The sequence below is a fragment of the Melitaea cinxia genome, chromosome 9 (genome assembly GCF_905220565.1).
Source record: "Melitaea cinxia chromosome 9, ilMelCinx1.1, whole genome shotgun sequence".
In the NCBI taxonomy this organism is placed as follows: domain Eukaryota; kingdom Metazoa; phylum Arthropoda; class Insecta; order Lepidoptera; family Nymphalidae; genus Melitaea; species Melitaea cinxia.
This window is the reverse complement of record NC_059402.1, coordinates 2,916,368-2,931,483: the sequence shown is the minus strand read 5'-3', so window position 1 is coordinate 2,931,483 and position 15,116 is coordinate 2,916,368. Positions and strand designations below refer to the sequence as shown.

Below are 15,116 nucleotides of genomic sequence, written 5' to 3'. Positions count from 1 at the left end.
TTTTCATGATAAAGCATTGTTACTATATTTGTTTAAATGTAGGTACATATACCTATATATTATGTATGTATTGAAACAGTTGATACAATACACGCTTGAATAAATGTAATGGTTACATAATTTTTATGTAAATCTTAAACTTATTTCATCACATCAGCCTTTTGCAGTCCACTACATAGGCCTCCACAAGTTCGCGCCAAAAACGGCGTGAACTCATGTGTTTTGCCCATAGTCACCACGCTGGGCAGGCGGGTTGTTAACCGCAGGGCTGGCTTTGTCGCACCTAAGACGACCTTAAACTTATTTAAAGTCTAGTAACTTATATCGAATAATAAAAATTAAAAGGAAATAAATGTAGTCATATTCGAGTACTGATATTGTTTTTATATACACAAACGTAACGTAACGTAACAAACGTAACGTAAGTTTTATATGCACAAACCTTTAGGTTCTCGTAAATATTTGATTGGATTGTGATTTTTAACTCCACCCGAGCTCATCTGGGTGTATGTTTGTATATTTACCTACAATTCGTATGTATATTAATTTCATAAAGAGAAGACTGTATATTAGCCGGCTGTTACCAAAAATACAGGCAATACATGCATTGCAATATTACACTAGCGACCTCTATCCGTCCATATTTTTCTACACTATAAGTTATCACCAAGATATATACTAAAACCTTTTCCGAAACAAGTCGCATCTTATGGTATAAGTATTATTCCGATCAGTTCAGTAGTTTTCGCAGTATTACCGAACAAAAAACTGGCTCTCCATTTATTAGTATTTAATAAACTAGCTGTGCCCGCGGCTTTGTCCGGGTGGAATTTAACAAAAATTTATTGTTCAGTTCGCAGAGTTACAAAATAAATAAATCTATAAAATAAAAGTAGCCTAAGTTACTCCTTACTATATCAGCTATCAGCGAGTGACAGTCCCGTCAAAATCGGTCCAGCCGTTTCAGAGATTAGCCGGAACAAACAGACAGACAGACAAAAATTGTAAAAAATCTTATTTTGGTATATGTATCGTGTATTACAACATATGCATTTAGTAATAAAAAGCGATTATTTTAATAATAGAAACACACTAATTTTATTTATTTGTATTGATGTTATAATGCATGTTATAACGTCAATAATTGAATAATAAAAAATTCTATTTAAAGTGAAGCACGAAGTTGATTGTCACTTACGTACGTTTATTACACCTAGAAACCTTAAGAAAGGAAGACCTAATAGGCTAAGACATAATACCCAATCAAGAAAATGTCATTTCACAGCTCATGTCTCCCGACAGAGCATATAACAACTATGCTGTCTTGAATCTTAATCGTCTTCTACTATACTTATATCAACATTGTTGTTTCATAATTTAATAAAAAAATTGTTATTGTCGAGTGAACACAGCACTAGGTTCTAATAAAGGTTAAACATCTACTGGTATGATACATGATGACTGCCATGGTTTACCTTGTCTCGATGTTAACTATCGATAATATAACCTTAAGTGGCTTTAATTGTTATAATTGATAAACTTAATTTTTAATTATTCTGTACATTGATTTTTTAAAACTCTTTTTAAGTCAAAAGGATATGTATATATATATTTATTTTGTTGTCCGTCGGTCTGTACGTCTGTTGACTCCGGACCAAATGAAAACTACTGAATGGATGAAGTGACTTAGTATTATTTCAGTTCTTACTTTTTCGAATTTCCTTATGGTGTTCTTGGAATTGGAAACGAAAATTGAAATGTAAAGTCACGCGTACCTGCTAGTTAACACTATTTCTATAAATTTAAAGAATCATTAAATTGGTCAAGAGTAATTGGCACTGGAGTTATAGTCACAACCTTGAGAATGGAAATAAGGCGTCAAACGTTCGACGCATTTTGATGTGGCATTCAAAACTATTACCGATTTCCTGTTATAATCTAGGTTTTAGGCAATATTTACTTCAACATTGTCGGCAAAGATTGGATGGCTTCCAATATACCTATGTACCTAAAAGGTTGTTTCATTTCTTACTCATTCATTGATTAAAGGCTAATAGAGTAATTTTGTCTCTTACTATATGGGGGCAAAATCAATATATACAAATATATAAAATTGGAGCGTCTATTTGTAATATTAAAATCGATTTTTACAAAATACATATGGATCTATACACGGTACATATACAAAAAAAAAACACATTTTTTTTACAATTTTTGTCCGTCTGTCTTTCTGTCTGTTTGTTTCGGTTAATTTCTGAAACGCCTGGGCCGATTTTGACGGGACTTTTACTGGCAGATAGCTGATGTAATTAATAATAATATCTTTATTTCACAAACTTAGAACTATATTACAATGATAATGTGGCAACAATATCAGAAGTAATGAGATTAGCATCTGTAACCGAACTAGGCATAGCCTGTATCTCGGCTATCAGCACCATTCCCTTCCAGTAATTATTTATTATACCATAATAGGTGCCAGGAGATATATATCTTATACATTCATTTAATATATACATTAGCTTTAAGTTTGTAAGACGACGATTACATAAACTTCTAATTTATTTCATGAATTGTTTTAATATGTGAGTTTGTGAGTGTGTGTGTTCCGTGTGTGTGTGTGTGTGTGTGTGTGTGTGTGTGTGTGTGTGTGTGTGTGTGTGTTGCGTGTGAGAGAGTGTTATGTGTGTCTGTATGTAAGTATGAATTAAGTTTGTTTGTTAGTAAGCTATGTAAACTCTTTTTATAATTTGTGTTATTAAGTCACTATATGCTGCAGTAAATTCTATTTGTCCACAATGTTTTTAATTAGTTTTTACTGTGTTATTTTTAATAGTTTTTCTGTTTCCTCGTAGCTTAAATTTTGTAAGTATTGGTATACTTTTAGTTTACATTGAAATGAACATTACATTGAAATTAGAAGTAACTTAGGTTTTTTTATTTTATAACTGCGAACTGAAACAATAAATTTTTCGTTAAATTCCATGCGGACGAAGTCACGGGCACAGCTAGTTGTTTCATTAAAAAACACACTTCCAAATAAATGAAAATTTCACTTTAAAGTTAAAATGAATTCTGACTGTATTTATCACATAGTTTAGCTTGTTGTACGTATGTAATTAATTTAATATTTTATGTGTAATATTTCGTTTAGTTGTGAATTCGAGGATTTAGGTACAAACGACGATGGTATATAAAGTAAATAACTTTAATCTAACTTATTTCGAGCTTGAAGAGTTCATACACATCACTTAAGTACTTAACTTCGTTAGAACGATTTATGTTAGTTCTTGTCTCATAATGTTACATATAGTCGGTACAGTGAATTTATCTCGTCATGTTTAATTTAAACAGTTAAAATGTTTTAACACACCGTAAAGCCCCTACATACTAGTAACAATAGAGAGTCGGACAGGACACGCCACTTGTCCTCATTTCACACCTCACCACGCATTGCGCAGGCGCACATACAGTTCACAAATAGAAAAGAAATTTATTAAAGAATGCTTTATTTCGATATATTGTTCTTTTATGCAAACAATATGATTATTAGTTCATAAATAGTAATTTCATTAGCATTTAGTTATCTTCAAGTATACCTATTAAACCAAAAATATTAAATTATTAGACTACAGATTTATGAAATCTTTTTATACATTAAATTCTCGTGTCACAATAATTAGAAACATACTGCACCGAAACGGCTGGACCGATTTTTATGAAATTTGTGTGCACATCGTGTAGGTCTGAGAATCGGCCAACATCTACTTTTTATATCCCTAAGTTATATGGGGGGATTAAGGGGGGGTTAATAACATATATGGCAAAACAACGTTTGCCGGATGAGCTGGTATTATTTATAATTTTTAATTAATGACTAAACTGCATTTGGAATTTATTTAATTTTGATTTGTGAAGGAACATTTTAAATATAAGCCTTTTTTAGTGATAATAAGATTGGTTGAAAGTAACAAAAATTTTTTTGAATAAAGGCCACTTGTAAGTTGTAATATAGAGTTTTTGCATCATGGCCAAAACAGAACATTGAAATATTTATTTGATAGCCCGCATATGCACAGTAAGTAGTGACTTGCGCACGACTCGATGCCCTTAATCGGTGACTCGACGTGTGATGAGCGTACCAATATAATTATCCTATTGTCTACTTAGCTTCCTGTAACAAAATATTTAATGAAAAAAACTAATGAAATAATAAAAAATAATTGTGTTTGCTCGCAAACGAAAAAAAAACCGACTTCAATTACATCGACAAGTAATACAACGTAGATCGACGAAAAAATAGTCAAGCAACTACGCGTTATCAAAGATTACTCAAAAAGTAGTTATCAGATCTCGATAAAATTTATATGTGACCACATGATAAACATCAGCTTTCGATTAAATTAAAAATTATCAAAATCGGTACACCCAGTAAAAAGTTATTACGGATATTCGAGAGTTTCCCTCGATTTCTGTGGGATCCCATCATCAGATCCTGGTTTCCTTATCATGGTACCAAAGTAGGGATAACCCCTTTCCAACAATAAAAGAATTATAAAAATCCGTACATCCAGTAGAAAGTTATGCGGTATAATACAACGTAGGTCGACGAAAAAAGCGTCAAGTAAAAACGCATTATTAGATATAACTCGAAAAGTAGTAGTTAGATCTCAAATAAATTTAAATGGGACCAATTGGCACACACCACCTTTCGATTAAAACAAAAATTGTCGAAATCGGTCTACCCGGTCAAAAGTTCTGATATAACATACATTAAAAAAAAAAAGAAAAAAAAAACACTGGAATTGAGAACCTCCTCCTTTTTTGGAAGTCGGTTAAAAATGCGTTATACTCGACAACCATCAGTACAATATGAATCCAGCGTTATTCATGCATAAATTTGATAAATAATGTAGTTTGCTACTTCGAAAGGTGACACAAATAAGTTCAAAAGTTCTACGTCACCCGTCTGCCCTTAACAGTCTACTGCTGGACATAGGCCTCTCCTATAGATCACCACTCCATCCGGTCCTGAGCCCTCTGAATCCAGCGGCTTCCCGCTGTCTTCTTAAGGTCGTCAGTCCACCTCGTTGGAGGGTGGTCGATGCTCCTTTGGCCGAGGCGTGGTCGCCATTCGAGAACCTTCCTTTCCCATCCATCATCCCACCACCCATCGGTCATCGGTTCTTCTTACAATATGGTTTGCCTATAGCCACTTCAGCTTGCAGATTTTAAGAGTTCTAGTTACAAATATATTATGAGACAATGCTCCTAATGTCTCGTAGGGAAGCTGTTTTATGTGTTTTTTTTTTTAAATGGCCGACGCTCTATCGTTTAATGCGTGTAAAACTGTCTCTTACTACGAAAGTTACACATGAATTATTTCACAATTATGAGTTATTTTAGGACTTACATCAATAATAATTACACTCTTTCAAATACAATATTAATTTTTTCAAGGGGACCAATGCATCCTGAGTCAAATGCGCTTATTAAACAAACAAGCAATAATTATTTTTTAACATATTTATATTTATATCACTATATACAATACAAGTAGGTATATTACATATACAACAGGTGCTACTCTATTCCAAAACTTCATTACTTATCCTAAAGCTAAATCAAACGTCTCTTTCAAAGCTATCTATCGGGATATAAATTGAATTCATCGTAACGATATCAAAGGAACGCCCGCTTTGGATTACCATGTTATATAGAAGCCGAAAGGGCGAATGCACGTAGACTATTGTTCACCGTACTCGTTTTGATACATTGGTGCTGTCGAATTAACAATTAGCTATTTAACAAGTAGCAAGCAGTTGGCAAACGTAAGCGCTTACGTCACGTTCATGTATTGTTACAGGAGAGCTAACGATATCGTTTATTGATTTCGATTGGTTAATATATTATGTATTATACTGTTTCTGCTCCATCATTTAATACTAATTTGTAAAAAAAATGTGAACATGTAAGAAGAATCTATTTGGATTAACTACTTGAGATCAATACCTACATACAACAATACACTATTTTTAAAGAATTGTTTAGTGGAAACATTATCTTCAATTATATCTACTTATATTTTAATCCTTGTTCGGTCAGAAAATACTTAAGTTTTCAACGTCTATCAAATAAGCAGTGCCCTTCGATAGATTTTGAAATGACTACTAAGAGCATTTGTTTTAATGAACGCACAAGTAAACTGTTGATTATTATCTCGAATATAATAACAGGAGATAACCACGCTCTCGTTCAAACAATACAGCCGAGGGTCGACCGGCGCCGTGAGAATAAGTGTTATAAAACTATTTAAATTATCTCACAATCAGTGTATGCGCCGTTTTCTAAAAGTAGCTAATTTTATAACTAATTAAAATTGTTTAAATTTATATATTTATGTAACGCATCGTCGTCTTTTTTAAATTAGGAATTGATTTTCATTATAGATAAAATAATCTCTCCGACAATAAAAAAAAAACAGTGATAAATTGTAGTCGTATGTGAAAAAAATTGTTTTGGCCTATGAGAGAAGATATAAGATCCAAATATGAGGCACATATTTTAAATACTTTTAAATAAGTAATACATTACTCGTACACTTAATAAGTTAATACCTACAAACACCCCACGACAGTTTTCCCTAGTTTCTTTGATGGCAGAATTTTTATAACCATACTAATGTAGTCCCCAAAGTTTGGGACATTTAAATATATTTTTTTTAAATAAACGAATATATATTTTTTTTTTATGAAATAATCATACTCATCCTACTGTCTCTTGTTAATAAATAATCGCTTTTAGTGATAAGCACATGGAACACCTACTTTTTGTACATATTGTATTTCTGTACCGTGTGCGATTAAGTATTAAATAAAAATAATATAACAAGGTTTTACCAAGGAGTTATTAACGAAAAAGACCCACCAAAAGATCTTAGATTTAATCTGATCTTAGAGCTCTGATCTTAGATCTCTGATCTTGGATCTTAGATCTCTGATCTTAGATCTTAGATCTATAGATTGATTTGACCAAAAAGTGATTAAAAAATTTGATAAAAGAATCGACACCACCATTTTGTGAAATAAAAAACTATGATAAAAGAATTAGTATTCGTGGTCGCGATGGACATTTATCGAATACTATTTTTCATTCATAATATTGCCAAACCTTACTCTTTTTAATACAATAAAATTTTAAATCATTAACATCTAAATTTATTGTTTTATTTTGTTTTTTTTTTAAACAAAGTACTTGTTTTTAACTCCTATATAAATAAATATAGTAATGACATAAGAAAATAATAAGGTAATGAAATTATAAAACGCCACATTACAGGTCGGCAATAGGGTTGGGCTACACAAGCGTGGGGCTGCAGCACTCGCGGTCGGCAGTGTTGCACGCGCAGGTGCCGCCGCACTACCGGCCCGTGATGCCTCCGCACTCGTTGCTCACTAGCGCCTCCAGTGGAAATGTTCCTCATGCCACGGTAAATAATTGTAATAGTAGTAACTCAAAATTCTATTTTTGCAGATTTTTTTACGGAGCCGATTTTATTAGTGCGAAGTCTCAGCGTATTCATTTTTAATTTTTATTTGATGTGCTGTAAATTGCAATATTATACAAATTAATTTTATATCTACCTATTGCGATACTGGTTTCGCAACTTCAGCTCATTTGTCTCTACTGAGTGTGAACAAAATTAAACTTCAAAACGAATAATAAAATTTCAGGTGGGTCCTCGTGTACACTTCAAGTTGCAGCCTCAGATATCTGAGAAGAAGAAGTCACCGCCAGCCTCCTTAACAAACGGCAATGGCAAGAGCGTCAGACCACAATCCTTCACACCGGGACTCAAACGTTCCAAATCTTTAACATCAGCTGACACTCTTGCCAGTGGTATGGCAGCGTTGGGTCTTGCTGCGGACGCGGGAGATCTCGGCAATTTTCCCCCAGAAATACAAGAGTGCATTGACAAGGCACTGGAAGGTGAGAATAACGGTGTGTAATCTAATTTTTTTTATTGGCTCGTCTCCAGCACGGTGAAGGAATATTGGTGTAGTGGTTTATAGAGCTGCAAATCAACGAAAATTGGGTAAACTTGCTTATTTTTTATGCCATAAATCTTCAACATGATTATCTTTTGCGAGTTTTTATTTTGAACAAAAAAAAATTAAAAGTTTTTTTTTAGAATCACGACAATTTTTTCAAAATATTCTTGTCTTTTTGGTGTTGGAGTATTTATTGTACATGGTAAAAAACACGAAATATTTAAAAGGCACAATGTAAATATATTATACTTATTTGAAAAATAGCTTTTGAGCACTTTACTTCAAGGCTTTGATCAGCAAAACATCAACGTAACTTATCAACATTTTATGAATTTTCTAGCGAACCGTTGTAGGAGCCATTCATTTATGTGGTTATTGCTTACACTTTACATACTGTAGTATGTAAATTGTAAATATGTAAATAATTTCGACATACTATTCTTAATTATCAAATTTGATTCACATGTATGTATGTATATTAGTATTTATTTAAAATGATTAACGCAAATGTGCAATAAATTACACGATTCCGAGTGTATTCTTAAGTATGTTCGACTTTACTTGCGTTGAATGGAATATGTATGGGTATTGTGTGATGACACAATTTACTACTCCAGCAGAATTCGATGTGTTACGTAAAACCTTCTTCATCTGATTATTCTTCGTGACATTTATATGTGGCTTGAAAAGCTTCTCAAAAAAACTCTTTAGCATGTTGCAACTCTAAAAGTAATTTTGCACTGAATTGCCATCCAACTCCATCTAACTCTCGACAATTTATAGTTCAGTTTAGATCTACAAAAACGTTGTACGGTACCGTCTGTACAATAGAAATCGTTTTCTAAAGAACTCTTGGACATAGTGCCATCGTCAAATTTAGCATAATAATCATCCACGACATTGGGATGTGTAATTTGCATCTAAGCTCATTTGTTTCACTGATTCTCTGCTCATTCTTTCTTCTGACGTTTACTTGATCGTACAAACAGTTGCCGTTTTCCTTTAAGCTCACAATGCTACCCCAACTTTTTCAATGTCTTAGATGTCTTCAGACAGCTACAGTTCACATCAGATATTGTCAGCTCGTGTACTCTCGTTTTATTGATAAGAAAAGACAAGATAGAGCATGTTAGCGGATTTAATCAATCATGCCCCAATAAATGATGGCCCAACTCGTAACCCCGCAGACCCATTTAATCAATCATGCCCCAATAAATGATGGCCCAACTCGTAACCCCGCAGACCCATTTAATCAATCATGCCCCAATAAATGATGGCCCAACTCGTAACCCCGCAGACCCATTTTATCAATCATGCCCCAATAAATGATGGCCCAACTCGTAACCCCGCAGACCCATTTAATCAATCATGCCCCAATAAATGATGGCCCAACTCGTAACCCCGCAGACCCATTTTATCAATCATGCCCCAATAAATGACGGCCCGCCTCGTAACCCCGCAGACCCGAACTCGGTGTGCGCGCGCACGCTCATGGACGCGGTGGGGCACCTGGTGGCGCGCGCGGTGGAGTCCCCGCGGTACGCGCTGCCGGCCGCGCGCCGCTGCATCGCGGTGGTGGAGCGCGAGCAGAGCGAGACCTTCCTCGAGTCGCTGCTCAACACCTGCCAGCAGTGGTACCACGACCGCGACAAGGTGACTTTTTTTTTAAGTTTTAACATCCATACGCCCTTTAGTGCCCATGCCTTTTTTATTTACATTTTAATTTTAAAGCGTTGAGGCGAATTATTTTCAACTGAGGTAGGGCACAGCAGGAATTTCTTGCTCAAAATATGGAGCAGCCCGACTGGGGTGGTACTTCGACCTTACAGAAGATCACAGCTAAATAATACTGTTTTCAAACAGTATTGTGTTCCTGTTGGTGAGTAAGGTGACCAGAGCTCCTGGGGGGATTGGGGATTGGTTCGGCAACGCGCTTGCGATGCTTTTGGTGTTGGAGGTGTCTATAAGCTACGGTAATCGCTTACCATCAAGTGAGCCGTACGCTTGTTTGCCGACCTAGTGACATAAAAAAAAAAAAAATGCATGCTTCAAATTACGAACTAAAAGCTTATTTTCTCTAATTCGATGGTGAGTCCAAAACTGACCGTGAGAGATATATATACCTATATATACATATATTCGCGACAAGGTGACTGGTGGCCACTTCCACTTAACAGCTCACTCGTAATTATTTATCTTTTAATCTATAAGATTCTCGTGTCACAGTGTTAAGGGCCAAACACCTCCGAAACGGCTTGACCAATTCTTAAGAAAATTTTTGTACATATTTTATTGGTCTGGGGATTGGTGTCGTAAACTATTTTTTAAACCCCTAAGCTATAAATGTATAATTTGTTTTGACAATTTTTTATTTTATTTTATTATGATTTGGCATTGAAATTTACATACAAGTCTAAATTTTCAGCCATCTGGCCATCAATCCCTATTTTTAATAGCGTTTAGCAGCAAAACAACGTTTGCCGGGTAAGCTAGTACATATATAAAATCGTTGAAACATTCTCCTATCATAAAATCTCAACAGACGCATAAATATTAAATTTGCAAGGAAGATAGTTTGTAGTTAGTAGACGTCCGGTAAAAGAACGAAATTTTCTATAGGGCTGAATTAAACGGGACTAAGGGCTATCCAAGGGTCTCCCCACCATGCCTCGGAGAGCACGTTAAGCTGTCAGTCCCGGTTACGTAGTGTACACCTGATAGTAATCGTTACTCATAGTAAGGGAATATATCTACCAATCCGCATTGGAGCAGCGTGGTGGATTAAGCTCTGATCCTTCTCCTACATGGGGAAAGAGGCCTATGCCTATATATATGTTGTAGCGTATAGTACGTTATTCAGCATCTATGAACAATCTACCCTTAATGGGTGAAATCTGGGTTGAAAATTAATAACGTTGTACAATTTTAAATTGAAACCAAAAAACAAATATTGATAGTTTTTTATGTTTTTCGAGATGTCGTTAATAAAGGCCAAGAAAAGAATAGAACCGAGGCTTTGTGTGAACTATATGTGAAAATGGATAGATGTTTAATACTCTTTCACGTAAGAATTACTTTACTGTAGCAAAACTCAGTAGATCGCTAGATCCGGAATGAAACGTACACCACTTTTTATACCAAAGTTACGCGGTTGATACCGCTAGGTGCGTCTAGTTACTGATAAGGTTAATTTAGTTGCTAGATGACAATCAATGGACTGCGCTAAAAAATCACACGCATATCTGGTCAGATATCTTTTGGACTATAAATTATGCTTGAAGTTTCTTAGATAAAGTACCTAGAAATCTTTTTGGTAGGTAAGATTTTTAGACTCTAAATATTATCATCCTCATCCTAGAATTATTAGTCGGTAAGTAAGCGGACTTTGCTCTTCAAACGAATCGGCCAAAATGAAATTGACCATGTACAACAGAGTTTGCTCTCCTAAACTTGAGGAGAACGGATAAGCGAGCTCGTACTTCCTTTCCAGCTCCTGGGTACGATAGTGGGCGGCGGCCGGCCGCGCCTGATGGCGTTCCTGTCGTTCCTGCTGGAGATGTACTGCCAGCTGCGGCGGCGCGCCATCCAGCGGCGCGGCCACAGCGCGCCCGGACACGTGCTGCTGGCGCTCATCTGCAAGTGCTGCGAGGACTGCATCCGCCAGCCCGTGCCCTCGCCCAGCGACGTGAGTGACGGCCGCGTCTGACCGAGTTTGGCCAAGAGACACTTCACCAAGTGGCCGGCTCTAACCGAGTGCTGTTGTGACACACATATTTCTAGAGTTTTGTTAAAGATCCTAACTACCACTGATTCGGAAAGTATATTCTGCAGTTACTACTTTTAAGATAATATATAAACTGTGTTTTAGTACAAGGTATGAAATTACTATTCGATTTGTCTATCCACCCTCACCGACCCTCATTCCAGACGGAGAACCTGTTCTTCGTGCTGACGTACATCGGGCGCGACCTGGAGACGCAGCTGCCGGGCGACCTGGAGCGCCTGCTGACGGCGGTGCGCGACGCCTTCATCAACAGCGCCGCCGCGCCCTCCATACGGCGCACGCTGCTGCAGCTCATCGAGCTGCACGCCTCGCGCTGGCAGCTGCCCGGCTGCGCGGTGCTCTACTACTACCCCTCCTCCAAGTAGACTGCGGGCCCCCCCCCCCCCCCCTACCGGCTAGGTAGTACACGACGGAAAAACATACCAATAACGTTCTTCGCTACACTAAAGTGCCCATTACAGCTGGTTAGGTAGTAGGTGAGGGGGTAATAGTTGAAGAGAGAAAGACAAATTAAGAACGTTCTTCGCTACTCTAAAGTGCCCATTGCGGTCCCTCCCTCTGTAGGTGAGATTTCGATTAGCTAGTACTCATGAAGTAAAGTAGGTAGTAGGAGGGGAGGTTATAGGCGAAGAAACGTACTAAATCCTCTTTCTCCCGACTTCTGGTTAAGTAGTAAGTTCGTTAAGTAGACCACCGTACTAGCGAGGGGGATTGTAGTTAGTCTAGAGTGTTGTAGGAAAGTTGCAGGAGGGGAGGGGGGCTATAGCCAGTGAGAGAAAACTGAGAGAAAACTCACCAACTTCCCCTCCCCCGCCTACGCTTGGTTAGGTAGTAGACGATGTTTCACTTCACAAATCTGTAGGGTTTACTTCACTACACTTTTCTGTTGAGTGCCGGCTAGGTAGTAGACGAGGTACCACTTACTAATACCCGTGAATCTGTAGGATTTGCTCCACTACTCTATTTTGTTGGATGTCGGTTAGGTAGAAGATGGGTTCCACCCACCAACCTATCCTACCTATCGTATGCTGTACTGGCCTCATGAGTAGATGTTATGAAGTACAAGGCACCCACTACCTTGTACTACAAGTAGGGTACAACGACTAGTCAGGTAGTAATTGCTTAACTATATCCATAACTTTTCTCTGTCATAGGCCTAATCTTTCTAAGAGATTGTCCGTTGTAAAGAGATAGAAAATATGGATTGGTCAGTTATCATTTAAATTGGAGGGGAAAAGGTTAGATTAAGATTTAACGCTACAGAATCGTTAGTGAGATGATGGCGATGGTGATACCACTGATACCAGGTTAGAGGTGGCAAAAGTGAGATTTAAGAAATTCTTATCATTTTGGTTTAACCTCGATTAAACTAATATTTGAAAAAGCGATTTAGAGATGGGATTTACTTCTGCTACCTTCTAAATATGGATGAGTCATTAAAATTCATGTAATACAACGTACAGGAGGGTTAGGTAATTTTTGTACGTCGGTGAAGGTTTCATACATTCTAGGTAATTAGCTCTTGAAGGCATGTTAAGTGTCCTTAAACGAGCAGACGTGTAAGAAAATTATTATAATTACATGTTTTGTAATGGTTAAGGATTTCGAGTCAATTATATTGTGGCTTAATAGTTTCTACCTTTGTTTCAGTCTAGGCGTATTATTAAAAACTACTTATAAGTCATCCGTATAATATGAAGAATATTTAAAATTATTTACATTAATTTCAAAAAAAAGAAAAATGGTTTTTATTAGATTTGTTGTTTTTTTTTTATGCAACTAAACTTTTTTTGTAAACAGTGTAGTGTTAAATTAGAAGTTCCTAAATGTGTATTAATATTATATAGTATTAAACACTTAAAAATTATCGAATTTTATTGAAATGTACGTTATAGGAGGAGGGGTCTCGTGTGTCAGAGAGTGTGTCTTAACAAAGGTTACAAGCATTTCTTTGAGTGTTTAATTTCATTTCTATTGTGATCGTAGTGTTGTTAGTTGAGGTCGATGAACTTATAGCGTATCGTAGGCAATAGTTGCCATAAGCTCATTTTATAATACATTACCTTAAAACGTAACCGTTTTTGCACATTGTAATACCATTTACACTGTGAAGATACGAATTTAGTTATAATTTTTTTTTCTACTATAAGGTCGATTAATGAGCATAATATGCCTAAAAGTATTAATGAGTACGTGTAAAATAAGTAGTTGACAAATTAACTGTGTACATTACTGTACGATCTTCGCATAGTACTTCGTGCATTGTAATCCTTTGGCGTCTTAGCTAACTTAGCGTTTTGCCATTTCTTTAGGCCTTAACCACTCGCTCTTTTACCTTCCTACCTTCGCTATATTTTGTTAGTTAAATATAAATATAAAAATTGTTTATGATATTAAACGTAACAAGTTATACGTTACATCATTATGAGACTATCTGTTAATTTTAAGAACAATTTAATTGTTGCCAGTTGCATAATATGCTTTGTTTTTATTTATAAATTGCATAAAAGTTTAGTAAGTTTGACTGATGTATATACGATGCTAATATATATGCTTGTGATATATTATAAATTTAAGCTTTCTTGAATCTTTTCTATCCTAACCAAAGACTGTATCCATTCGGAGATTTCACTTGAATTAACATAAAAAATATAAATGGATCTTGTTGATGCTGGACCAAATTGTTTCGTGTATTGTCTATGGCTCTGTGTTAAAGAGAGTCTGTAAATTTTTCAGTTATTATTTCACTTTAGACTTAGAATCGTGTGATCAATGTATCTAATATTAAAACTAATAATAGTTTTAAGTTTTAGTTTACATATGGATTATTATCAAAAGACCGTAATTTTTTTACTTTACTAATACATTCATTTACATTAGACTATGATAGTTTGTTTGTAAAAGATAAAAACAAAAAAAAATGGTGCTAACCGCGTACATTGATATTATTATATTTATATCATTAATTGGCTTACGGGCAATATTCTCCTCGTAACAGTTCTATTTCTGTACCTTTGCATAAACAAATAAAGTATAAAACTATATAAATACATTTTGTTTTTTTTTACCTGAAAATTAAATAATTAAACAACCAAGAAATGCGCAGAGTAGGCAGTACTGAATTCAAAGCTGATTCGATCAATATATTTAATGTATAATTATTGTAATGTTATGCGGGTAATGTTATGTTATTGGACTTACATTTTTTATCGCTGGATTTCATGCAGGACATGAGTAAATTTGTAATGGTTGAGCAAAATATAACAGTTGTCTTGCATTTT

At 35.6% G+C, this 15,116-nt stretch overlaps 1 protein-coding gene across 2 annotated transcripts in view; it reads left to right on the top strand.

The window, feature by feature from the left end:
* LOC123656245 (CBP80/20-dependent translation initiation factor) overlaps window positions 1–14,885 on the top strand; it is a 48,081-nt gene extending 33,196 nt beyond the window's left edge. For both annotated transcript variants that reach the window (XM_045591946.1, XM_045591945.1), the window contains exons 6-10: window positions 7,339–7,489; window positions 7,734–7,989; window positions 9,514–9,704; window positions 11,542–11,736; window positions 11,979–14,885. In XM_045591946.1, coding sequence (XP_045447902.1) covers window positions 7,339–7,489; window positions 7,734–7,989; window positions 9,514–9,704; window positions 11,542–11,736; window positions 11,979–12,200 — 1,015 coding nt within the window. In that variant the 3' untranslated portion in view covers window positions 12,201–14,885. The remainder of the gene's footprint in view (window positions 1–7,338; window positions 7,490–7,733; window positions 7,990–9,513; window positions 9,705–11,541; window positions 11,737–11,978) is intronic.
* Window positions 14,886–15,116: the final 231 nt, after the last annotated feature.